The sequence below is a fragment of the Seriola aureovittata genome, chromosome 16, assembly GCF_021018895.1.
Source record: "Seriola aureovittata isolate HTS-2021-v1 ecotype China chromosome 16, ASM2101889v1, whole genome shotgun sequence".
In the NCBI taxonomy this organism is placed as follows: Eukaryota; Metazoa; Chordata; class Actinopteri; order Carangiformes; family Carangidae; genus Seriola; species Seriola aureovittata.
The window spans coordinates 24134913-24160257 of NC_079379.1; the positions used below are offsets into that span (position 1 = coordinate 24134913).

A 25345-nucleotide genomic window follows, 5' to 3' on the forward strand; every position below is an offset into this window, starting at 1 on the left:
GTTTGGCACCAAAGAGACCAGAGAGGATTCAAAAAGAAGACAAGCAAAATAGCACTAAAACTACTGTTGATCTTCTATCAAACATCACATTACTGCTGTGACTTCTTAATGCCTTACTATACTATGACTTTTTATGCCTTACTATACCATGATGTTTTTTCAATATTTTTTGCTTTACTATACTATGCCATTTTTATGCCTTATTGTACTGAGACTTTTTTTTGCCTTACTATTCGATGAATTTTCATGCCTTATTATACTATGACTTTTTTTTTGCCTTACTATACTATGACTTTTTTTATGCCTCGCTATACTACAACCTTTTATGCCTTATTATGCTATGAATTTTTATGCCTTACTATACTATGACATTTTTGATGTTTTTATGACTTGCTATACTATACAGTAAGGCATAAAACGTCAAAAAAATATAGTATAGTGAGAAATAAAATGTAAAAAAAAGTCATAATAAAGGAAAATATAAAAATTTCATTGTATAGCAAGGCATCAAAAGTCATAGTATAGAAAGGCATAAAAACCTTATAGTATTGTGAGGCAAAAAACTTAAAAAAATGTCATAGGCATAAAAATATAAAAAAAAAACGGAATTGTTTATTAAGGCATAAAAATGTTAAAAACATCATAGTATAGTAAGGTATAAAAATGTCATAGTACAGTAAGGCATAAAATGTTATAGTATGGTATAAAAATTTCAAAAAATATCATAGTATAGTAATACATAAAATGTCAAAAAAGGTCATGGTATAGTGAGACATAAAATATCATAAAATGTCATAATATAGTAAGGCATAACAACGTAAAAAAAACATCATAGTATAGTAAGACATAAAATGTCAAAAAAGGTCATAGTATAACAAGGTATAAAAATGTCATTGCAGTATGGCATAAAACGTTATAGTATAGTATGGTATAGAAATTTCAAAAAAATAAAAATGTCAAAAAATACATAGTATAGTAAGACATAAAATGTCAAAAAACATCATAGTATAGTAGGGCATAAAAATATAGAAAAAACGTAATTGTTTATTAAGGCATAAAAACATCATAGTACAGTAAGGCATAAAACGTCATAGTATAATAAGGCATAAAAATGTCAAAAAAAGTCATAGTATAGTAAAGCAGAAAACGTCAAAAAACATCATAGTATAGTAAGGCATAAAAACATCATAGTATAGTATGGTATAAAAATGTCAAAAAACATCATAGTATAGTAGGGCATAAAACGTTATAGTATAATAAGGCATAAAAATATAGAAAAAATGTAATTGTTTATTAAGGCTTAAAATATCAAAAAACCTCATAGTATAGTAAGACATAAAATGTCAAAAAAGGTCATAGTATAATAAGGCATAAAAACGTAAAAAAAACACCATAGTATAGTAAGGCATGAAAATATAGAAAAAACTGAATTGTTTATTAAGGCATAAAACGTCATAGTACAGTAAGGCATAAAACGTCATAGTATGATAAGGCATAAAAATGTCAAAAAACATCATAGTATAGTAAGGCATAAAAACATCATAGTATAGTATGGTATAAAAATTTCAAAAAACATCATAGTACATTAGGGCATAAAAATATAGAAAAACTTAATTGGTTATTAAGGCATAAAAACGTCATAGTACAGTAAGGCATAAAACGTCATAGTATGATAAGGCATAAAAGTGTCAAAAAAAGTCATAGTATAGTAAAGCATAAAACGTCAAAAAACATCATATTATAGTAAGGCATAAAAACGTCATAGTATAGTATGGTATAAAAATGTCAAAAAACATCATAGTATAGTAAGGCATAAAATGTCAAAAACGTCATAGTATAGTAAGGCATAAAACGTTATGGTATAATAAGGCATAAAAATATAGAAAAAACTTAATTTTTTATTAAGGCATAAAAACGTCATAGTACAGTAAGGCATAAAACGTCATAGTATAATAAGGCATAAAAGTGTCAAAAAAAAGTCATAGTATAGTAAAGCATAAGACGTCAGAAAACATCATAGTATAGTAAGGCATAAAAACATCATAGTATAGTATGGTATAAAAATAAAAAAAAACATCATAGTATAGTAAGGCATAAAATTTCAAAAAATATCATAGTATAGTAATACATAAAATGTCAAAAAAGGTCATGGTATAGTGAGACATAAAATATCATAAAATGTCATAATATAGTAAGTCATAACAACGTAAAAAAAACATCATAGTATAGTAAGACATAAAATGTCAAAAAAGGTCATAGTATAACAAGGTATAAAAATGTCATTGCAGTATGGCATAAAACGTTATGGTATAGTAAGGCGTAAAACCTCAAAAAACATCATAATATAGTAAGGCATAAAAACATCATAGTATAGTATGGTATAGAAATTTCAAAAAAATAAAAATGTCAAAAAATACATAGTATAGTAAGACATAAAATGTCAAAAAACATCATAGTATAGTAGGGCATAAAAATATAGAAAAAACGTAATTGTTTATTAAGGCATAAAAACGTCATAGTACAGTAAGGCATAAAACGTCATAGTATAATAAGGCATAAAAATGTCAAAAAAAGTCATAGTATAGTAAAGCAGAAAACGTCAAAAAACATCATAGTATAGTAAGGCATAAAAACGTCATAGTATAGTATGGTATAAAAATGTCAAAAAACATCATAGTATAGTAGGGCATAAAACGTTATAGTATAATAAGGCATAAAAATATAGAAAAAATGTAATTGTTTATTAAGGCTTAAAATATCAAAAAACCTCATAGTATAGTAAGACATAAAATGTCAAAAAAGGTCATAGTATAATAAGGCATAAAAACGTAAAAAAAACACCATAGTATAGTAAGGCATGAAAATATAGAAAAAACTGAATTGTTTATTAAGGCATAAAAACGTCATAGTACAGTAAGGCATAAAACGTCATAGTATGATAAGGCATAAAATGTCAAAAAACATCATAGTATAGTAAGGCATAAAAACATCATAGTATAGTGTGGTATAAAAATTTCAAAAAACATCATAGTACATTAGGGCATAAAAATATAGAAAAACTTAATTGTTTATTAAGGCATAAAAACGTCATAGTACAGTAAGGCATAAAACGTCATAGTATGATAAGGCATAAAAGTGTCAAAAAAAGTCATAGTATAGTAAAGCATAAAACGTCAAAAAACATCATAGTATAGTAAGGCATAAAAACATCATAGTATAGTAAGGCATAAAAACGTCATAGTATAGTATGGTATAAAAATGTCAAAAAACATCATAGTATAGTAAGGCATAAAATGTCAAAAACGTCATAGTATAGTAAGGCATAAAACGTTATGGTATAATAAGGCATAAAAATATAGAAAAAACTTAATTTTTTATTAAGGCATAAAAACGTCATAGTACAGTAAGGCATAAAACGTCATAGTATAATAAGGCATAAAAGTGTCAAAAAAAAGTCATAGTATAGTAAAGCATAAGACGTCAAAAAACATCATAGTATAGTAAGGCATAAAAACATCATAGTATAGTATGGTATAAAAATTTCAAAAAACATCATAGTATAGTAAGGCATAAAATGTCAAAAACATCATAGTATAGTAGGGCATAAAAATATAAAAAAAACAAATTTTTTATTAAGGCATAAAAACGTCATAGTACAGTAAGGCATAAAACGTCATAGTATAATAAGGCATAAAAGTGTCAAAAAAAGTCATAGTATAGTAAGGCATAAAACGTCAAAAAACATCATAGTATAGTAAGGCATAAAAACGTCATAGTATAGTATGGTATAAAAATGTCAAAAAACATCATAGTATAGTAAGGCATAAAATGTCAAAAACATCATAGTACAGTATGGTATAAAAATTTCAAAAAACATCATAGTATAATAAGGCATAAAAATGTCAAAAAAAGTCATAGTATAGTAAGGCATAAAACATTATAGTATAATAAGGCATAAAAATATTGAAAAAAAAAAATTTTTTATTAAGGCATAAAAACGTCATAGTACAGTAAGGCATAAAACGTCATAGTATAATAAGGCATAACAGTGTCAAAAAAAGTAATAGTATAGTAAAGCATAAAATGTCAAAAACATCATAGTATAGTAGGGCATAAAAATATAGAAAAAACCTAATTGTTTATTAAGGCATAAAAACGTCATAGTATAGTAAGGCATAAAACATTATGGTATAATAAGGCATAAAAATATAGAAAAAAAATAATTTTTTATTAAGGCATAAAAACGTCATAGTACAGTAAGACATAAAACGTCAAAGTATAATAAGGCATAAAAGTGTCAAAAAAAGTCATAGTATAGTAAAGCATAAAACGTCAAAAAACATCATAGTATAGTAAGGCATAAAAACGTCATAGTATAGTAAGGCATAAAACATCATAGTATAATAAGGCATAAAAATGTCAAAAAAAGTCATAGTATAGTAAAGCATAAAACGTCAAAAAACATCATAAAAACGTCATAGTATAGTAAGGCATAAAACATCATAGTATAATAAGGCATAAAAATGTCAAAAAAGGTCATAGTATAGTAAAGCATAAAACGTCAAAAAACATCATAGTATAGTAAGGCATAAAAACATCATAGTATAGTATGGTATAAAAATGTCAAAAAACGTCATAGTACAGTAAGGCATAAAACGTCATAGTATAATAAGGCATAAAAGTGTCAAAAAAAGTCATAGTATAGTAAAGCATAAAACGTCAAAAAACATCATAGTATAGTAAGGCATAAAAACGTCATAGTATAGTATGGTATAGAAATTTCAAAAAAAAAAAAAATGTCAAAAAATACATAGTATAGTAAGACATAAAATGTCAAAAAAGGTCATAGTATAGTAAGGCATAAAAACGTAAAATAAACATAGTATAGTAGGGCATAAAAATATAGAAAAAACTTAATTGTTTATTAAGGCATAAAAACGTCAAAGTACAGTAAGGCATATAACGTCATAGTATAATAAGGCATAAAAATGTCAAAAAAAGTCATAGTATAGTAAGGCATAAAACGTCAAAAAACATCATAGTATAGTAAGGCATAAAAACATCATAGTATAGTATGGTTTAAAAATGTCAAAAAACATCATAGTATAGTAAGGCATAAAATGTCAAAAACATCATAGTATAGTAGGGCATAAAAATATAGAAAAAACTTAATTGTTTATTAAGGCATAAAAACATCATAGTATAGTAGGGCATAAAACGTTATAGTATAATAAGGCATAAAAATATAGAAAAAACGTAATTGTTTATTAAGGCTTAAAATATCAAAAAACCTCATAGTATAGTAAGACATAAAATGTCAAAAAAGGTCATAGTATAATAAGGCATAAAAACGTAAAAAAACACCATAGTATAGTAAGGCATGAAAATATAGAAAAAACTGAATGTTTATTAAGGCATAAAAACGTCATAGTACAGTAAGGCATAAAACGTCATAGTATGATAAGGCATAAAACGTCAAAAAACATCATAGTATATAGTAAGGCATAACAACATCATAGTATAGTATGGTATAAAAATTTCAAAAAACATCATAGTATAGTAGGGCTTAAAAATATAGAAAAAACTTAATTGTTTATTAAGGCATAAAAAGGTCATAGTATAGTAAGGCATAAAAACTTAAAATAAACATCATAGTATAGTAAGGCATAAAAATATAGAAAAAACTTCATTGTTTATTAAGGCATAAAAACGTCAAAGTACAGTAAGGCATAAAACGTCATAGTATAATAAGGCATAAAAGTGTCAAAAAAAGTCATAGTATAGTAAAGCATAAAACGTCAAAATACATCATAGTATAGTAAGGCATAAAAACGTCATAGTATAGTAAGGCATAAAATGTCAAAAACATCATAGTATAGTAGGGCATAAAAATATAGAAAAAACTTAATTGTTTATTAAGGCATAAAAACGTCATAGTATAGTAAGGCATAAAACATTATAGTATAATAAGGCATAGAAATATAGAAAAAAAAAATTTTTTATTAAGGCATAAAAACGTCATAGTACAGTAAGGCATAAAACGTCATAGTATAATAAGGCATAAAAGTGTCAAAAAACATCATAGTATAGTAGGACATAAAAATATAGAAAAACTTAATTGTTTATTAAGGCATAAAAACGTCATAGTATAGTAAGGCATAAAACGTTATAGTATAATAAGGCATAAAAGTGTCAAAAAAAGTCATAGTATAGTAAAGCATAAAACGTCAAAAAACATCATAGTATAGTAAGGCATTAAAACATCATAGTATAGTATGGTATAAAAATTTCAAAAAACATCATAGTATAGTAAGGCATAAAATGTCAAAAACATCATAGAATAGTAGGGCATAAAAATATGGAAAAAACTTAATTGTTTATTAAAGCATAAAAACATCATAGTATAGTAAGGCATAAAACGTTATAGTATAATAAGGCATAAAAATATAGAAAAAAATTAATTTTTTATTAAGGCATAAAAACATCATAGTATAGTAAGGCATAAAACGTTATAGTATAATAAACCATAAAACGTCAAAAAACATCATAGTATAGTAAGGCATAAAAAAGTCATAGTATAGTATGGTATAAAAACGTAAAAAAAACATCATAGTATAGCAAGGCATAAAAATATAGAAAAAACTGAATTGTTTATTAAGGCATAAAACGTCATCGTATAATAAGGCATAAAAGTGTCAAAAAAAGTCATAGTATAGTAAACCATAAAACGTCAAAAAACATCATAGTATAGTAAGGCATAAAAACGTCATAGTATAGTATGGTATGAAAATGTCAAAAAACATCATAGTATAGTAAGACATAAAATGTCAAAAAAGGTCATAGTATAGTGAGACATAAAATGTCATAGTATAGTAAGGCATAAAAACATAAAAAAAACATCATAGTACAGTAAGGCATAAAACGTCATAGTATAATAAGGCATAAAAATGTCAAAAAAAGTCATAGTATAGTAAGGCATAAAAACATCATAGTATAGTATGGTATAAAAATTTCAAAAAACATCATAGTATAGTAAGGCATAAAAATATAGAAAAAACGTAATTGTTTATTAAGGCTTAAAATATCAAAAAACCTCATAGTATAGTAAGACATAAAATGTCATAGCATAGAAATGGAATAAAAACATCATAGTATAAAACGTCAAAAAACGTCATAGTATAGTAAGGCATAAAAACGTAAAAAAAAAAATCATAGCATAGTTAGACATAAAATTTGATAAAAGGTCATAGTGCAGTATGGCATAAAACATTAAAAAACATCATAGTATAGTAAGGCATAAAAATATATATAAAAGTTAATTGTTTATTAAGGCATAAAAACGTCATAGTACAGTAAGGCATAAAATGTCATAGTATAGTAAAGCATTTAACCTTATAGTATTGTGAGGCATAAAAATGTTAAAAAACATCATAGTATAGTAACGTATAAAAATTTCATAGTACAGTAAGGCATAAAATATCAATAAATGTCATGTATAGTAAGGCATAAAAATGTCAAATAAACATACTAGTATAGTAAGATATAAAACATCAAAAAACATCATAGTATAGCAAGGCATAAAAATGTCATAGCATAGAAATGGAATAAAAACATCATATTATAAAATGTCAAAAAACGTCATAGTATAGTAAGATATAAAAAGTCAACAGATGTTTTTGGTTTGCTGGAGTAAGTCAAAGTACCTAGAGAGATCATAGAAACTCCACACAGAAGTGTTCTGGACCCGGGACTCGAACCCAGAACCTTCTCACTGTGTGGCAACAGTGCTTACCACTTTTCTATCGTGCCACCTTATATAAAAACATTAATTACATATATTTACCATCGTCCCCATCAGTGAGACTCGGTTCACAGGTTGGGAGACACTGGTATAGATCTCCTGCTACATCATGTAGTCTGACAGTTTAGTAAATGTAAAGAAAAAGTTGAAAATGAATATCTGATGATTTATATCAGGGGTGCTGTATTAAAAGAAAAACACTAAACGGACTGAATCTTCATCTCTTTGCAAAGTCTCAGTTAATCTAAGGAGAGATCTATAAACAGGTTGTTGAGCAGAGGGTTTGGTCCATGTCCAGGTGGAAGGAGTCAGAGCTCATCAACAGTGTGACTGTGGTAGTGTCACTATCTATCAGCAGATGGCAACAACGCAGCTTCCTCTCCGTCTGTCCACTCACTGCCACTCCCAACGCCATCTGCAGCCTGCTCACATTCGAGCCGGAGTCTCAGTTCTTCATCAGAAAAACACACCACACACGAATGTAAGAATGATATCATGGCCTTCAACCCAAGACCGATTTTGTTAAACCTATAGTACTGAACATAGATGATACACACATACATCAAGATGCAAAAGACCAACAGACCAGAACAGCTGCCATATTATAAGAATTTAAACTTTTACGAAATTACAAATTTTAAACAGACCAATTTGTTAAATTAAGGCAATTTTAATTTTAATCCAAAGGCATAGAGAGAGTATTCAGATCCCTTCACTTTTTGTGCACTTTATTGCGTTGTAGATTTAAATCTAATTGATAAAATTACAGTTTTTACTCATCAATCTTCACTCAATAAGCCATAATGACAAATACAAAACATGTTTTTAGAATTCTTTCCAACTTTATTAAAAACCCATCAAACCCATAATTCAGTCCCGTTGGCAGCAATTACAGCTTTGATTTCTCTGAGTCAAAGTACAAGCTGTGAACACCTGGACTGGGGAAGTTCATCCCATTCTTCTTTGCTAGTAGCAGCAGCATTACCGGCTTGGTGATGGAGGTGAGGATGGCGTACAGGTCTGATGTTGAGCTCCCACCTGAGGTTCTGTGTGATGATGGTGCAGAGGAGAGAGGATGGTAGAGTCCATGTTGTCCCTCAAACCCCAGCTTCTCTCCAACCCTCATATACCACACAGTTTGTAAAGTCCCCTGAGGCAAATTTCTAATTTGTAATATCTGGCTATGTAAATAAAATTAACTTGACATGATAAGGGCCATAAGGTGGTTTCTGCATCATCACCTGATCTTTAGGCCCTGTCTTATCTTGAAGAGGGTCCCTCCAGTTGTAAAGGTCCTATATTTAACATTTATCCAGTGTTTCATGTGAAGTGTTGATCCATAAGAAGATATATTTGTGGTTTTAAGAAACAAAAACCATCTCAATGTATTATTTTTGAATCTCCTCTCTCAGGCTTCTCTCTGGTAGCTCTAGTAACACCAGGTCAGTGAGCCAATCAGAAGAGAGGGAGCGAGAGCCTCACTTGGGGTGTTGCTGAGAGCGGTGACTGTTTCGTTGTGACATCACAAAGTTCCAGAAGTCCTGACGGCTGGTTTTAAGGCTCAGTTTCTGAATACAGGCTGTGTGCATTTCTCTGTGGACTGAGGCTTTGATACTTTCACAGTATTAATATAGAAGCTAGAGCTGATCTATAATCACACTACACATGGACACAGACCTTTACACTGGAGGAGCTTTAAGATCTTAATTATTTTAACTTACATGTTCCGTATTCTTGAACTGACTTATGTTGAATATAAAGCTACCACACAGCGAACATGTGACCATAATGGACTCAGTGCATAGTGAGACAATTATCATTCTTATCATCCTGAAGTAAAACCAAAGTCATTCAGATGAACATTATCGCACAGAACACAGCTGAGGACAAATAATAAGAATTCAGGTTAGAAAAAATATATAAAATTTTTAATTGACATTCACAAGCAAAGTAAGAAAATTCAGCCACAGAAGCAAAAGCACAAAACCAAATTCTCTCAAAACCATCTTTATTCTCAAGAGCCAATTCACATTAGCTGCAATCACTGTTAATCATGAGCAAATCATGTCCTTTTCAAGTCCTCCACGCTCATGTCAAAGCACCGTCCACGGCTGGACAGTGGATCACTGGACAAATATATTTCCAGTAAAACGCCAGAGTGCAAAGACAGCAAATTTGGAACAGGACTCTCTGCATCCTCTGGGGTTTTTTTTTTTTTCCTTTTGCTGCCACAGATTCACTCCTTACACCTACACACACTTCATCTCACGCTCCCTTTCTTTCCGTGACGGTTTTTCCAGTACGTGTTGAACAGATGAGTTGAACAGGAAACACACTCAAACACACGAGGAGAGAAATCTGTGTTGACAGTGGATTACTTTTTTTTCTCTGATGCTGGTTTCACCTTCGACCAAGAAGTTGTCCTTAACTGTGTCCATGTGTCGCTGTGCTGCTTTGTACTGACAGTGAAGTCCAGCTACAGTAATAACTGATTTCTTTTTTTAATTGTAGAATGCTGCACTAATTAAGTGTTTGTTTTTTTTTATGATTCATAACGTCTTGCTCATTGTTTTTTTTTGTTTTGTTTGTTTTGTTTTTGCAGAGACGTGGAATTAGATTTGAGAGCAAGATACCTTTTTTTTTTTTTAACACTATGCAAAACAGTATGTTCATATTATGCTAACAACATCCGTAAAAAAAAAATCTGCAGTCTGAAAATATACATCCTTTTTCCTTTGTACTGTAAAATAGCTTTTCTATGGTGCAACTCTTGTTATTGGTTTATAACTGAGTAACATTATGTAACAATTCGTGGGAGAGATAACAGCGTTACTGGCACCTCTTCAGAAACAGTAAACATCTTCTGAACCGGCAGTCAGCATTGACTATGTTTACATGCACCAACAGCTCCGTAAATATGAAAATTCAAGTAATTATGGTTTAATGTTTGTGACGTAGAAATTTCAAACAGTTTCCTGGGGCCCATTCACTCCAGTTTAAAACACACACATGACGGCAGAAAGTCAAGGTTCGTAATGCTAACTCAAATTTTTATTTTGATTTGAGTTAAAGCTGCACTAATTATAGTTTTTATATGATCGATGAGTCAAATGACTACCTGTGATGTGACAGGGGGTCGCTCACAGTGATGACCCCACAGGGAATTATCATGACTCAGTTATCAACAACTTTATGGAGCATTTTAGCGTCTTTAAGCTAACTGTTTTGGTTTTATGTGGCCCACATCTGTTCTGTTTTTCAATCCGTCTTGGTGCTCTCATCAATTAAACAGTCAGAAACGCTCAGATAAATCAACGCTACACCACCTGCCCAGCAAAACACGGCAGACAAAGTTAGCGACAAGCTAGTAAAGATAACGGAGGGCTTCAGCAGCAGCTAAAGTGCCAGATACTGTATTTCTCTCAGAGGCTGTTAAAGGTCACGACACAGACTGAAGGAGAGTCCGTGTCAGACTTACATTCATCAGGTCACCGGACACACAAAGCTCCACGTCTGCTTGGGTTGTAGGTAGTTTGCTAAACAGTAGCCACATCAACTTTATTAGGAAAACGAGAGATTTTTTTTTAAGCTTGTTGTGGAGTAAAACTGATAATGCAACTTTGAGGTTACTGTAAATCATTTTAAGTTGAGGTTTTTGTAGCGAGCTAACAGTCCATTGCTTTTATGAATCATTTGGATATGAAATGCCATGACTAATGAGCACCGCTGTAATGCTTGGAAGTCAGACTTTTGTAGGTTTATCTTTAAAACTTTAATTTTCAGTTCTCCGTTGCACACAGTGAGGGAAATGAGTTCATGCTGTTGACTATGAGAAACCCCGGGGCTGGCTGCACAGACACACTATAACTGAGATGTAACTGGAAGTCACATGCTGGACTGGTTTATCCCCAAGCAGGAAGAAGGGAGAGTAGTTGGTCACAGTAATCCTCTTGTTCATACAGTGTTAGTTGCTCATGCTCAGGTCCACTGAAGGGAATGGATGAAAAATATTCCACAAACCTTGATACGGGAAAAGCTAAACAAAAGAGCTAAACATATCCGATGGTGGGTTGGGGGTTAAACGGCTGTGACCCATCCAATGAAGAGCTCTGTGGCTAAATTTACACCATAAAGTCTTAATAGCGACACGTTTTATTGTGAAAGGGGACGACAGAGAACTATAATCCAACTCTGCAGCTCTGCGTTTGCTTTTAGTCTTTTATGTACATAGCAGTTTGAAGAAAAAAAGTTTTTCACTGCTCCCATCCACCCTGTTTCCAGGCTGTTTCTCTGATGCCATCTGTGAAGCGAGCGGCTAAACAGTTAAAAGAAAACTGAAAACCTGGCAGCTACAGGGTCAGAAATCTCCCTCAGGATTTTGGTGGACGCCAAACTACAACGACGAGAGTTAATATCGGACTTACATTCGTCAGGTGGACACAAACACGCCTTCAAAATTTATGTTAATGCTGCTCTTGTGCAAATATGTAACTGTTTGCTAACATATTAGCCTTAGCATTGAAAGTGAAATTGTCAAGGCTGTGTGTGTAAATCTGCTTGTTGTGCAGTTCTGCCCTCTAGTGGCACGAAAATAAAAAATCAATTAATGCAGCTTTAAAATGACACTTTTTTAAAATTTTTATTTTGTGCAAGTGTCTTAACTCTGTCATTGTGGCCCATTTACTTGCACTTTGACCGCAGGAACTTCAGTTCCAGTTGTGGTTCCCAGGCCACAGTTTGTGCCCCCTGCCCCCTGCTCCTGCTCCTGAGGTAGTATGTGGTGTTAACAGTACTGTATGTCAGTGACTGGTCAAACACAAGCATACAAACTGCTACAGCACGTGCACAACTTTCATTCAGACTGCAAGCAAGCGAGCTAGAGTTGTTGCTAGCATGTTGGGGCTTAGCGTGAGATTTTTTTTTTTGGGGGGGCGATAAATGTTGTTGATGTTTGAAGAAAGTTACGCAGCCGAATTCCTGAGTCTAGTCTAAAAGTCTAAAAAGTTTAAAAAAGAGGTAAGAGAGCAGGTTAACTGTAGAATTTTGATTCAACGTTGTTATTCACACAAACAGTCATGAGATAGTTCATTACAAAAAAAACAGATGATCAATGTTTTGTCATCTCATTAAAGAAAAAATCAAGCCTCAAACAAAGTTGTCACTTTTAATCCTTTTTCAGGTCTAATTTTCTAACGCAGTTTCTAGTCTAATCTTTATGGTTCTTCAGATGCAATTGAAACGCAACACAAATACACCAAAGGGACGTTTAGGTCCTTTTTTATATTTCTTTTTTAGTTCCTGAGTTTAGCTCCTGGGACTATTTGCTGGATAAAAGCCTTTGAACTAGTTTAAGTCAAAATTAAGACTGAGCCCTAATGTTGTAGAGCAGTCATCTAACATCTGTAATGTTTGTGCAACTAGCTCCTGGTTGTAATAACTGACCAAATTTATTGAACGTTTCTTTTCACCGTCGTTTCTCTGTATCTCTTCACCGCCTGTGCCCCCCCCCCCCTTCCTCCCGCCCCCCCTCCCCCGACATTCACTCATCATTTTAGGTCACAGGGTGTTAATAAAAGGCTCCTGCACACAACATGAACATGAATTCAACAGGACTGTGGACGTCAGGGGTGCATGGAAACGTAGCCAATACTACTTTTCCAAAATGGCTCTGTCTCAGCGTGGCCCGGCCGATACACGCCGCCCAGACCGTCTGAGCGCTGGGTGCCTGCCCCCCCCCCCCCCCCCCCCCAACCCCAACCCCCCTCATTCCATTATCTCTCTCCCTCTGATTGTCTGTGCATTTATATATTGAGTCTGTACAGTTTGCGAGGTGTGTGTGTGAGGTCCGGGTCATTCAAACACTGCAGCAAGTCTATTGCTTTGATAAAAAGGCATCACTTCACAGAAAAGAGAAAAAAAAACAAACAAAAAAAAACAAAACAAAACAAAACAAAATGAAACACAAGCGGCTTTGAGGAGTAGTGTGAAGCTTGAAAAAGCGAGATATACAAAGCAAATGTTTGTCACATTGCAAACAACAATACCATAGAGAAGTTTTCTTTAGAACAACAACAAAAATGAACATATCAGCTAAAATAAAGGATAGAGCGCTATGTTTTCACAATCCCGCCAGCTCTCTCAGTGTACCTTGCTGATGATGAATCATACTGTTTTTTTGGGCCAGCCAATGTTCACCTTGGCCTCCGAGTCCCACTGGTCACAGTGGTGGGGTCTGACCTATGTGTTGCTTAGGCACATGCATATACGTATATATATATATATATATATATATATGTGCATGTGTACATTATGTGTGAAGGTATACTGTATGTACTGTATATGTGCATGTTTGTGTGTTAGTGTATATGCATGCCATCCTAAGAGGGTGGTTGGCTGTTATACAAACAGAGATCATGTTCATTCCTGCATGTAGGTAAGACAGTTCAATCAGCCGTTTCCCCGACCCACCGTAGCACCATGACGTCACTGCTTCAACATCAAGTCTCCCGCTTGCAGGGAGTTGTAATAAAAATTAAAAAAAAAAATAAGAAGAACAATAACAAAAAAACAAATCGGTTGAAATCATTGTATGTGTGACTAGTGAGGCAACATGGCTGAGATGAAACACTTAAAACTCGCACCGGTTCGACAGTCAGAGCCGCCGACGTGCACTGAGAACACGAGAGGCGCACGCTAACTAGCACAACCAGCCGAGTGTTGGTGTCGCTATGACAGCCCAGCAGGGGTTCAGTGAGGAGGGCATCATTCACTTGGTTTTGGCACAGCATGTGGCATTGTTAAACACAAAAAGAAAGAAAAAGAAAAACGAGTCGTATTGATTGTCTTTTCTTGACATCAGTGTCATTGTGTGCTTTTAGTTAGTCCTGAACAGTTTTCTGGCAAACGATGAACAGGCTTCAATCTTTAATGCTACCTGCTGCATTCCTGTCGATGTCGGAAGTGTGAATCGACAGCACGTCCGCGCTTCGCTTCGTAAAAGATATAAAGGCAATAATCACAGATACATGCGAGAGTTTCTCCACACAAACGCCGCTACGATAGAGACGAGAGGAAAAATCTCTACAGCGCAAACACTTCCGCTTCTCCAAGTGCCGGCTCATACATCGTTAATGTACTGCTTATTTTCTTGACTGATCATGTGGTTCACAAAGTGTCAGAAAAGTGCTCACAATCCCCAAGACGATGTCACCAAATTTCTTATTTCGGACAAACAATAATTCATCACTTAAGACAAAGAAACTGGGAGCAGTTTCACAAAGACAGACTCTGACTGTGCGCTGGATATGACAAACCGTCATACATTGAATTCTGGGTAAATTAAGATTTTCTTCAGAATAAAATGAGGAACCGCAATCTAAGCTCTGTTTACCTCCAGAAGAAAATGTTTGTCTTTTGGAAGAAATCAAGTTACAAGGACGTTTTACGTTTGGAAATTTCGCAAAGTGTTTTTAACAATAAGAATAAAAATCTGATTTGGGGGAAAATCGCTTCACTTTTCTTTCTCCATAACAACGTTAGCAAACCACAAATTAAGTCTGTTTTTTGTTGTTTGGTGCTACTGGTTCAGCGCAGGTGTCATCGATATTTTCTATAATATTTAATACAGATTTTTTAATATTTTTAGCGTAAAATTAGTCAGTATTAATTTTTGTGAAACAGTCTGACATCAGATTGATCTACGAGCAACAGTGAGACACGTATCTGTGTGAAACGAGCTTATGTAAGACCATGAACGCCTCGTAGAAACGGATTTATGCCTCTTGCCTCAGCGTAGTTAAATTGCACGAGGCAGCTCTTTGAGAATGAGTCGTGTGTATGAAGCTCATCAGGTTTTAAGTGAACCCCCGTCATTTCAGAACTTGCAGACATGCTGTGGAAATGAGTCGTGATTAAATGACTAGGTTTGTGAAGTGAGTTCTGTTTCAACACTTTCTACATATGAGAACAAACAGTGAGTTAAAGGCAAAGCAATGTGGCTTTTCTTGCATATTTCTGACTCTCGGTGTCACAAACATTCTTTACATTCATTGTTCTACGGACGCTTTTTGTCCAAAACAAACTTTACAGCTCAAGCGTTTTCAAAATAAATCTCTTGAAATCCGACCTCTGTTTTTCAAAATAAATCTTAAGTTGCTTTTCTGTTGCAAAAAAAAAAAAAAAATCTGATTTTTTTATTCCGACATCTCTGGAATGCAGCGCGACGACGTTAACGTTGTGATGAGACTTAACAAAGGCCTGCGAGCTGCTGTCCATTAAAGTGAGCTCCGCTATTAATGGGTCAGGTCACAGTGTGATGACGGCGAGGCACCGAGCAAGTTCAGACACTCACCCGATGGATGAGACTATATGACAGTTAATATATTAACCAACCAATGGGTCCAATACAGTCGAGCAGGTGGGGTGAGAGGCTGACGTTAATAATGTCTTATCTTGTGAGTCAGATGAGCAGCCGTTTGGAAATTTTCAACATAAAAGAAGGAAATGGTGCATGGTTTCTAATCAATAAACAAGTGCTGATAAAAATCACCATTATGCCAACTGTACAATCATTAACACATATCCGAGGTGATAGGTTATATCCACAACAATAACACAAAAAAAAAAAAAAAAAAAAAAATGTACCCGCACTGTAAAGGAATGGTTCCATCCAAAACTAGACCAGAGAGCTTCTCCTAACTCCTAACGTATGGAATGAAGTGACACTCAGTAGTGCTAATAGAAAGTTCGTTGTGACGGGCCTTCTGCTAGTTCCACCCCTGAGACCACCAGGGTGCCCAGGCGCTGACGGATGCAAACACACACACACACACACACATACATACATGGACGCACACACACACACACACACACACACACACACACACAGTCACTCATACACTAAAAATCCATTGGTCAGTCCTCGAAGACCTCCAGGAAGAGAGGAGGGAATAGCTCGGTGGGACACTCCACTTTCATGTGAAGGAATCGGCTGGCGTGGCAGGCGCCGATCATCCGCAAGTCCGTCACCTTCATTAGCAGCTTGGGCCAGAAATGTGCCACTTTGTGTTTGCGGTAGTTGATGTAATGTTCAAAGGCCAGCAGGAACTCCTCTTGGCAGCGTTCGATTCGCTCCACGCTGCTCAGGCCAGGCCGATCTGATGGTAGAAGAAAAAAGACGACGACAGCGTGAGTCCCGGATTTTAAGGCCGAACTTTCTACAACCTGATGAGTCATTCCTGATTATACGTTTCCAAAGATTCGGTCTATTACAATCAGGATTTTATTTTCATGGTCATGGGACAGGTTGTTAAAAACTTATGAGACTTTAGTGAGATGGCGTCCAGGGGTCCTGGAGGGGAGTTCCCAGCAAAAAGGGAAATAATTCCCTATAATTCCTTCCATAAGTAGCACAATGACAGAATGTTTGACTGTTTCGTTCATCGGGTTTCAAACGGTTTCTGTAATAAAAACATCTAAAAGCACAAAATCTGTGGTTTAATATGCGTCAGTTGAGGGTCCTTGATGTGAAAAAAGGTTTGAGAACCGCTGATCTAAAGTTCTTTATTTGGATCTTAAAACCACGAGTGAGAACGTGGAAAATCTAACTAGTGGTGTAAACTGTGATTGTGCACAAATACGGAAAGTAAAACCGTTCAACCTGTTTGATCGTCTGACTGCTGTTTGGTTATTGCCAAACAAAAACAACTAAATAAATCTCAAGTTGTAATTAACCATAATTTTCTTTGAAGTAATAAAATTAGAACTATTCCAAATTTTATTCAGGACCCTGAGAAACACACACAAGGACCCCGAATAGTAACCTGCACCTCACCTTGAGACCCACTACTGAATCATACAACAGTAAATTTCCTCAGTGTTTTCTTTAACGTTCATAAGTTGCACATTATCTGAAATCTATTAATCTTCTCTGTGAATCATAAAAATGGCACTTTAAGAGACGTGTGTTCTGCTTTACATTGTGCAGCATTGTTGTTAGCATTTAGCTTTTCTGGTATAAATACCATTTTTAAAAAATGTTTGTGTCTTTTTTAACTTTTCCCAACTGTTAAAATTTAAAAATAGTGATTCAGCATCAACTTCCTGTGGCAGAATACTGGTTTTAGACTTTGAACCTTGACAGTGGTATTGATTAGTGGCTACTGTAAGTGTGTCAGAAGACAAAACAGATGGGCAGGTTAACCCCATGTCACGTCTACATGGACAGCACACAGCACAACATTATTGATCTCCGATGAGAGTGTCACAGAGAAATGGCGGCGGGCGGAGTCAAAAACCACGCAAGCTGGACAAAGCTGCTCAGAACGATTATGGTGATTAATTGGTTCAACTGTGGTTCTGTATGGATTTCATGTCAAAAACAAGTATTCTCATAATCTGTGCAGGGGACGACGAAGCAGCACTAAAGGAAAAACATCACTTTGGAGACGGTGGGACAAGTGACCTTCCAGGTTTATGGATGGATCCTGATTATTTTGTTCCAGTTTATTTTGGTGTGCAATCTCTCAAACGTGTTAATGGACTAAAGTAAGACAAAAACACTCATGTATTCACGTGTACTGAGCGTCCAGACGCCAGGCGCTTACCGGATGACAGCAGGATGACGGCCTGTAGTAGAGCTACCTCGGAGTCATCCAAGTTAAAGGAGGACAGCGACACGCCGAGGTCGAAGATGGCGTCCGAGACGACGCCCAGGCCTCCGTTCTTAAGCTGACCCCGCGTGACCGCCATTTCGCCGTTCAGCGTGAGAGTCTCGCTCTCCGGATCGTAGCGAACGGCAGCGCGCAGCGACATGATCTCCATGCAGCAGCCTTTCAACAGGATGATCTGGTCTTCACAAGGCAACTGATCAGAGAGAGACACAGAGGAGAGTTGTTAGGAGAAGCATGTGGCTAACCTAGCGATAGCATGTACAGACTTATTACCTTTGTTTTGTTTTGTCGGTTTAAAACTGAGAAATTCAAACTTAAATACTGTTCAAATTGTGGAAAATTACAAAAACAAAACCTCTGAACATAAAAACAACCAGTGAGTTACAACCAGCAGAAAGAAGCTGCTTCGTTAGCCTGAGCTAACTGCTAACTAGCTAACTAGTCGTACAGCTAATTGAACAAGGCCATTAGCATTAACAATACGCTAGCTTTTGTACAAATGCTTTATTATTACAGCACCAACAGTTCAAGGAAATGACTTATAATTAATTTATTATTAGTAATTTGTGAAATAACATTTCTAGCACATTCAATGAACAGTTAACGGTTAATTCTGTAGAAACCCGTCCAATATTAGAGGCTGAGATACTGAATCACATTTATACAACTTGTAAAGATTTTATTGAAGTGGATTTGACGCCTCATATTCGATCTGTGTCGACAGTCTAATTAGTGGAACTGAAGTCTGATGGAAATTAGACTTGTGCTCTGCATCTTTTAAAAATCACCTGACACTCTAAATTTTAACTAACTGGCTCATTATTGTTTCATTTGATGTTCTACTTGTGCTGTGTTCTTCAGGTTATACAAGTATTTTTGAATTTTACTGTTTAGAAAAGTTAAAATTAATAAAAAAGCAAAAAAAAAAAAAAAAAAGTTATTACTAAATAATTTATTTGATTTTTTAAAATTATTTTTCAATATTATAATTGAGAAAAAACAATATAATTTTTATTTTCATAAACACAAACATTACAATATTTTTAACAGGATCTTTTAAATGTGGTTATTAAAGGACTGTTTCACCTCAAACACATCTTTGGTGTATTCTGCATCTGTGATAATCTAATATTGGCTGAATGTTTTACCACAGCACATATGAAGAAACTGGTGTCACCAGCCACTGCAGCCACCAGAGGGAGCCTCATGAACTCTCCATCTGTGTTTTATGAAGCTCTGATGAATGAGCAGCGTCACTTACCTCACAAAACATAGGCAGTTTTTTGGCAAAGTCCACCACTCGGGTTATGGCAGGGGTGATAATTTTTGTAAACTGACTGAAGGCTTCTATATCCACTTTGCTTCCTTCCGGTGCATTGGCCATGGACGCTTGACCAATATCCTCAGGCTGAAACGACAAAGAGGGAAGGTCGGTGTCTCAACTGTCTCCACGTTTAGGATTAAGAAAAATGACTTATGTGTTGAAGCTAACGCTGCATATGAAACAAGGTGAACGTGGGATACAGAACAGCTGAGTGTGGTGGTTTCAACCAAGTAATGTAATGTAAAGATGCAAATGGGGACGTATCAGCAAAGGTTGTAGCTTTTATGTTTCCATTTCATTTAATTAAATGTATTGTGCATGTAAATGACTGCAAATTAATCCGTCCATGACCTTTGATGGGCAGAACATGTAAACATTTAAACATTTAAACCTGTAGTTTTCTTACCTTAGTTTCCTTCACCCCCGCTGCACTCTGGTCAGAAGTATAGAATAAATTACATGTTATTTCATTAAGAAGCATAGCTTCCTCGACCTGTTGGATAATCAACAGGAATTGTGAAGTTTCAATGAAGAACCCGTGTCAAGCCAACTAAAAAGAAAACAAGTTAAAACTGAGGACAGATGAAAGTGTGCAGGTAGAGAACAGGTGAGGACAGAAGTTGGGTTTCTATGGTGAGAGTCAGGCTGAGGACCGGACAGTGAAACAGGTCCCCAGAAACACTCCAACACTTTTTTACATCATTTAAACAAAGTTCTGTGGCCGCGTCGGGAGACGGAGACGACTTCAATCGACCGAAACTTCAATCAAGTTTTTAACAATTTTTTCTTTTAAACCCTCTTTCTAAGCGGAGAACGCTTAAAAGTTTAATATAACTAAAAATATTCCCCTCTTAACCTTAATCTGCTTCACGGGTTTAAATTATATATAAATTAGACAAAAGCTTGTGATTCCACCAGAAGCAGCTCTGCGCTCGGCTCCACCGACGGTCCATTCACACGCTCTGCGTCAGATACAAAGAGTCAAACAGCGTCTAACTCCTTTTCTAGCTCTTTTCGCCTTCCTCTTGTTCTCTTCTACTTCCTGGTTTTTTTTATTGTGGTTGACAAACACCATTGTGATGCATTACTGTCCATCCTGTCAATTTTCAAAATAAAACACCCTGTGCAGACTCCTGATCATATATCATATCACTACAACGTCACAACCATAGTAAATGAAGTTAATGTGACTGAGTGAGCTGCTCCACCGTCGCCATCTTGGCAGTGTCTGACTCCGCCCACTAACTCCCAGCTAATCCAAATAAGGTCAAAGAGGAGGAGCAGGTGTGGAGCTGAGACTTCCACCTGTCACTCAAAAGAGGCCACGCCCTCAATCCTCCATAACTTTAGTCCTTAATAAAATTTAAACGGTGAGTTATATAAACAGGTGAGTTCTATAAACAGGTGTCATAAAGGAGGAAATCAGCTCTAGAGACCAAAACAGTTTTTGTACCAGGCTGTAAACATGTTTATTTCTGCTGTAAAGTTGGACATTTTAACATGGGAGTCTATGGGGACTGACTCACTGTTGGAGCCAGACTCTAGTGGTCGTTAGAGGAACTGCAGCTTCTGGTTCTTTGTGCGACAAGGGGTGAAAAATATAAAAAAAATAAAACAATCCAAATCATTAAGTCGCCAAACTCGTGCAGACAAAACGGAGGACGGAGCAGAACCGTGTCACAGACCGGCGCCCGGTGGAATCCAGGGAGCGTTTCCTCTGATCGTGCCATAGAAACCCAAAATAAAGTCAACAGCTGACAGACTTTCAATCTGGACAGAGCGATTAAACTTTACAGCAAAGAAAACAAAATTAGTCAAAGGGGTTGAGGTGTGAAATCAAAGGCTACAAACAGAAAGAAAGAAAAATGAAAGAGCATGGAAAAAAAAGAAGAAAAAAAAGCCAGTCATTAGTATTAGCGATTAAGGATCATTGCATGGTAAGACATAAAAAAAAAGACAAGAATAAGATGTTCCATTATAAATTAGTGCAGCTGCGTTGAGGAACACACTTTTCTCCTTCGTCCAGCTAATTCTCTCCATTCTACAAGGAGATACAAAAAACACATGGACATATTAACACAGGGAACAGTGGCAGAGTGGTTGTGGTGGAGGTGGAGGAGACAGGGATGTGACTTGGAGAGGGAGGGGTGGGAGGGGGCGGGGGGGGGGAGGGGGAGGGGGCGGGGGGGGGGAAGGTTGGGGTGGGAGGTGGATTGTATGAGGCAGGGTAATCAATACAATGAAGGCTGTGGTCAGGAGGGAGGGAGGGAGGGAGGGAGGGAGGATGTCTCACCAGGAATTTCCGTTTCTGCTTCCAGTGGTTGCCCTGGGCATTGGTGGCCATATGGGCCTCAGTCACCATACGGATGAGGTCCCACTCCTCCTGGGTGGGCTCCAGTCGGTCCCACACCGTCCTCTGCAGTTCCTCCCTCCGACGGCGCTCCCGGTTCTCCTCGATTAGCTTCCGCTTGGCCAGCCTCTTGCTGTCGTCCAGCACCACTGGGGTGGAAGGAGGGGAGACAATGAGGGTGGACAGGAATGAGGAGGAGGAGGAGGAGGAGGAGGAGGAGGAGGAGGAGGGAAACGCATGACATGACAAACTGGTGATATATTTGAAAATACTGAAAATACAGAGCACTGCTGCTGAAGTTTTCAGTCCTACAAAATAAAAAGGCAGAAATGAACTTTTCAAACAGAAGAAAATCACAGACGACTGTTTAGTCGTGAAGCACGACACCGTCAGATCACTGTTAGTTCGGGGGAGTTACAATCAGTGAGCGATACAACACGTGCAACATGTTGTTGCTCGGGGACTTTGAAGTCGATTCGACGACGACGAGAAGTTTTAGATTCAGGTCAAACACATTCGTCACCTCAAGAGAGTCTCCACCCGGAGTACGTCTACATTTGGAGAAGCAAACACTCCTGAAATGGAGTAGCGCTGCGCAATTAATCGAGATATAATCGAAATCGCGATACGCCCAAGTGCAACGTCCAAATCGCAGGATTGTTGTGCACCGTCAGCTCCATCAGTGTCGTCCTGCTACAGAGACGCCACCGGCCTACAGATCACATTCCCCATCGTTCATTCTGCATATCGCACGGCTCTTAACTTTAGTGTGAGATGCATAAAGAACAAACATGACGAAGAAGCAGATAGAAACACACTAATACTTCACTGAGGGGATCTTCCCCCCATACAAAAAAACAAAATCAAACTTACAGTCGGTCGCCATTCCCACCGCAATGCACTTCTTGAAGCGACATTCCTGACACTGGTTCCTGGTCACTTTGTCGATGACACACTTCCCCTCGTACTTGCAGGCGTAGGTCGGGTTTAGATTCTTCTGGATCGTCCGCCTGAAGAAACCCTGGAGAGCAGACGGTCAAATTGCTCAGAGCTGTTTTAAAACGATGATGACGATGACGATGATGGTGATGATGATTGATGATGATATTCATTCGCTCGTGTTACCTTGCAACCCTCACAGGTGATGCAGCGATAGTGATAGCCGGTGGCTTTGTCCCCACACACAACGCAGAGCTCATCCTTGTCTAGGTAACTCGGTATGTACCCTGCAGAGGAGAACACAGCGTTAATATTACACTTCTTCATTTATATATATGTATATGTATAAATATATAGCTTTGGTTTCATTCATTGGGACGTCTCACACTCACACTCCTCAAATTTTTAACCATATTTTTCATTAATGTTGATTTAATTATTATTAACTGGTAAATTAAGATTTCATTTTAATTATAAATAACATTTATTGTTGTAATTTTAGATAAACTGACTGTGCGTCCAATAGCAGCGACCTCTCACAGATCACGCCGTTGCCTCGCTGCGTTAACACCTGCCCTGTTTTCTGAGATTCAGCTTAATGAGATCATCGCTTTGACCTCAGAGACCAGAGGTTAAGAAACCGATCAATACTTTTTTGGGAGAGGGGGTTTGTGAAGAAAGCAATAATTCATCCTGCATCAGCCTTCTGTTGCCTCAACATCAATCAATAAGGAGCCCCCACACCCGCCTCACAAACTCTGACCTTAAGGCTTGGATTTACGCTTATCAGACTTAATTTGAAAAACCCAGACATCATTGATTCATTGATTAAGGAGGACTCATCACTAATTACCAAAACAATTTTTTTTAAATCACAAAGAAATACGGAAGACACGATCATCCAGGGAGAGGAAACAATTTCAAACGCTTTTAAAGCCAAACTGAAAAACCCTCTTTCACCATGACGATGGAAACAACCACGATCCGGACGATCTACCTTTCCTGTGCGCCCCCTGCATCCACTGCAGGTGTGAGAAGTCGGGTTTGATCTCGGGGAAATACTCGGGCTGATGGTGGCAGTGACTGAGCGGGATCTCCATGCTGCAGAACTCGCTCTTATAAACAGGAGGGCCCCCGCCGGCGTACGAGCACGAGTAGTGCTGGCCGGGCAGCCACGCCTGCTCCACGCAGGGCGGGTGGTGGTGCAGCGGCTGGGGCTCACAGTGGCCGTACCCGGGCCCCTCACCCGGGTACATGCAGTGCTCCCCGCCGCCGCCCTGCATGGCGTAGCCTCCCACTCCGACGTGAGGCATCTCATACATGTCTGGTATGCAGTAGTTCATCATGGAGAGACGCAGAAGAGAACCCGGAAAAGTTCTGGGTAAACTCTCAAAAAAATAAAAATAAAAAATAAAATGAAATAAAATAAAATAAAATAACCGGTCCTAAAAAAACCTGAACGGACAGTCGGAGGTTTCCAGGTTAGAAAAATAAACTTCACACAGGTCGAGCCGACACAGACCATCCAACATTTTACCCACAGACCACGGACGACAACCTCTCAACTACCCCACCCGCCTCCGGCCGGCTGCATCGAGAGGCAGAGATTTATGACGATGCAGAGCTCTAATCTTATACTCCCCAAATCCTTGATGTGCCACAGACAGCGGTGATGTCACAGATTAAGACCTCGCGTGTTTGCACCTACGGTAAACACCATCGAAGAACATCCACCGAGCGGAAAAAAATAATTCTCAGGGAGGAAAAGAGAAATAAAATAATAAAAAAAAAAACTTCCAAAAAAGAGTGAAGAGTTGAAAAATCACTTTAAAGGGGTTTTTCTCCGATTTCTGGAAATTAGTATTTCTCTTGACCCAGATGCCTCTCCAACCCTTTAACCTCTGTGCATTAACTCCTGTGCTTATCCTGTGGGTATTTTAAACAGAATCCGTGAACAAGCCCACTTAGCTCACTGCCATACAATTATTCCTATTAGCGAATATATCCTATTTAGCAAACCCTATGGCACTAAGGAGATTTTACAAGGATGTCTGAGGTAACACACTTTTACCAGTAAGACGGTAATATGTATTTAACCTCTACTGTGAGACTGATGTACAGAGAAAGACAGAGCTTTAACAGAATTTAAATATATATGAATAAACGGCAAGAAAAATCACCAAAATAAAAGATAACTTCACTTAAATTACTGGATAAATCAAATTAAGAAAATAAAGTGTAACTTTAATGATAAAAATAAA

At 36.6% G+C, this 25345-nt stretch overlaps 1 protein-coding gene and 1 long non-coding RNA gene across 11 annotated transcripts in view; one reads left to right on the top strand and one right to left on the bottom strand.

Moving 5' to 3' along the window:
* Positions 1 to 2051: 2051 nt before the first annotated feature.
* Positions 2052 to 6754, top strand: LOC130183347 (uncharacterized). The gene is made up of 3 exons (XR_008829819.1): positions 2052 to 3086; positions 4536 to 6066; positions 6191 to 6754. It is a non-coding gene; the product is annotated as an uncharacterized LOC130183347 (long non-coding RNA).
* A 2953-nt stretch (positions 6755 to 9707) lies between these two features.
* thrb (thyroid hormone receptor beta) overlaps positions 9708 to 25345 on the bottom strand; it is a 107794-nt gene continuing 92156 nt past the window's right edge. For 7 of the 10 annotated variants that reach the window (XM_056398656.1, XM_056398655.1, XM_056398653.1 and 4 more), the window contains 7 exons: positions 23271 to 23371; positions 23019 to 23166; positions 22089 to 22294; positions 20202 to 20288; positions 19733 to 19879; positions 18406 to 18664; positions 9708 to 16956 (listed from right to left, as the gene is read on the bottom strand). In XM_056398656.1, coding sequence (XP_056254631.1) covers positions 16715 to 16956; positions 18406 to 18664; positions 19733 to 19879; positions 20202 to 20288; positions 22089 to 22294; positions 23019 to 23166; positions 23271 to 23371 — 1190 coding nt within the window. In that variant the 3' untranslated portion in view covers positions 9708 to 16714. Of the gene's footprint in view, positions 16957 to 18405; positions 18665 to 19732; positions 19880 to 20201; positions 20289 to 22088; positions 22295 to 23018; positions 23167 to 23270; positions 23372 to 24081; positions 25261 to 25345 lie in introns of those variants that run through there. The other 3 variants (XM_056398658.1, XM_056398660.1, XM_056398657.1) reach the window with 3 other exon arrangements.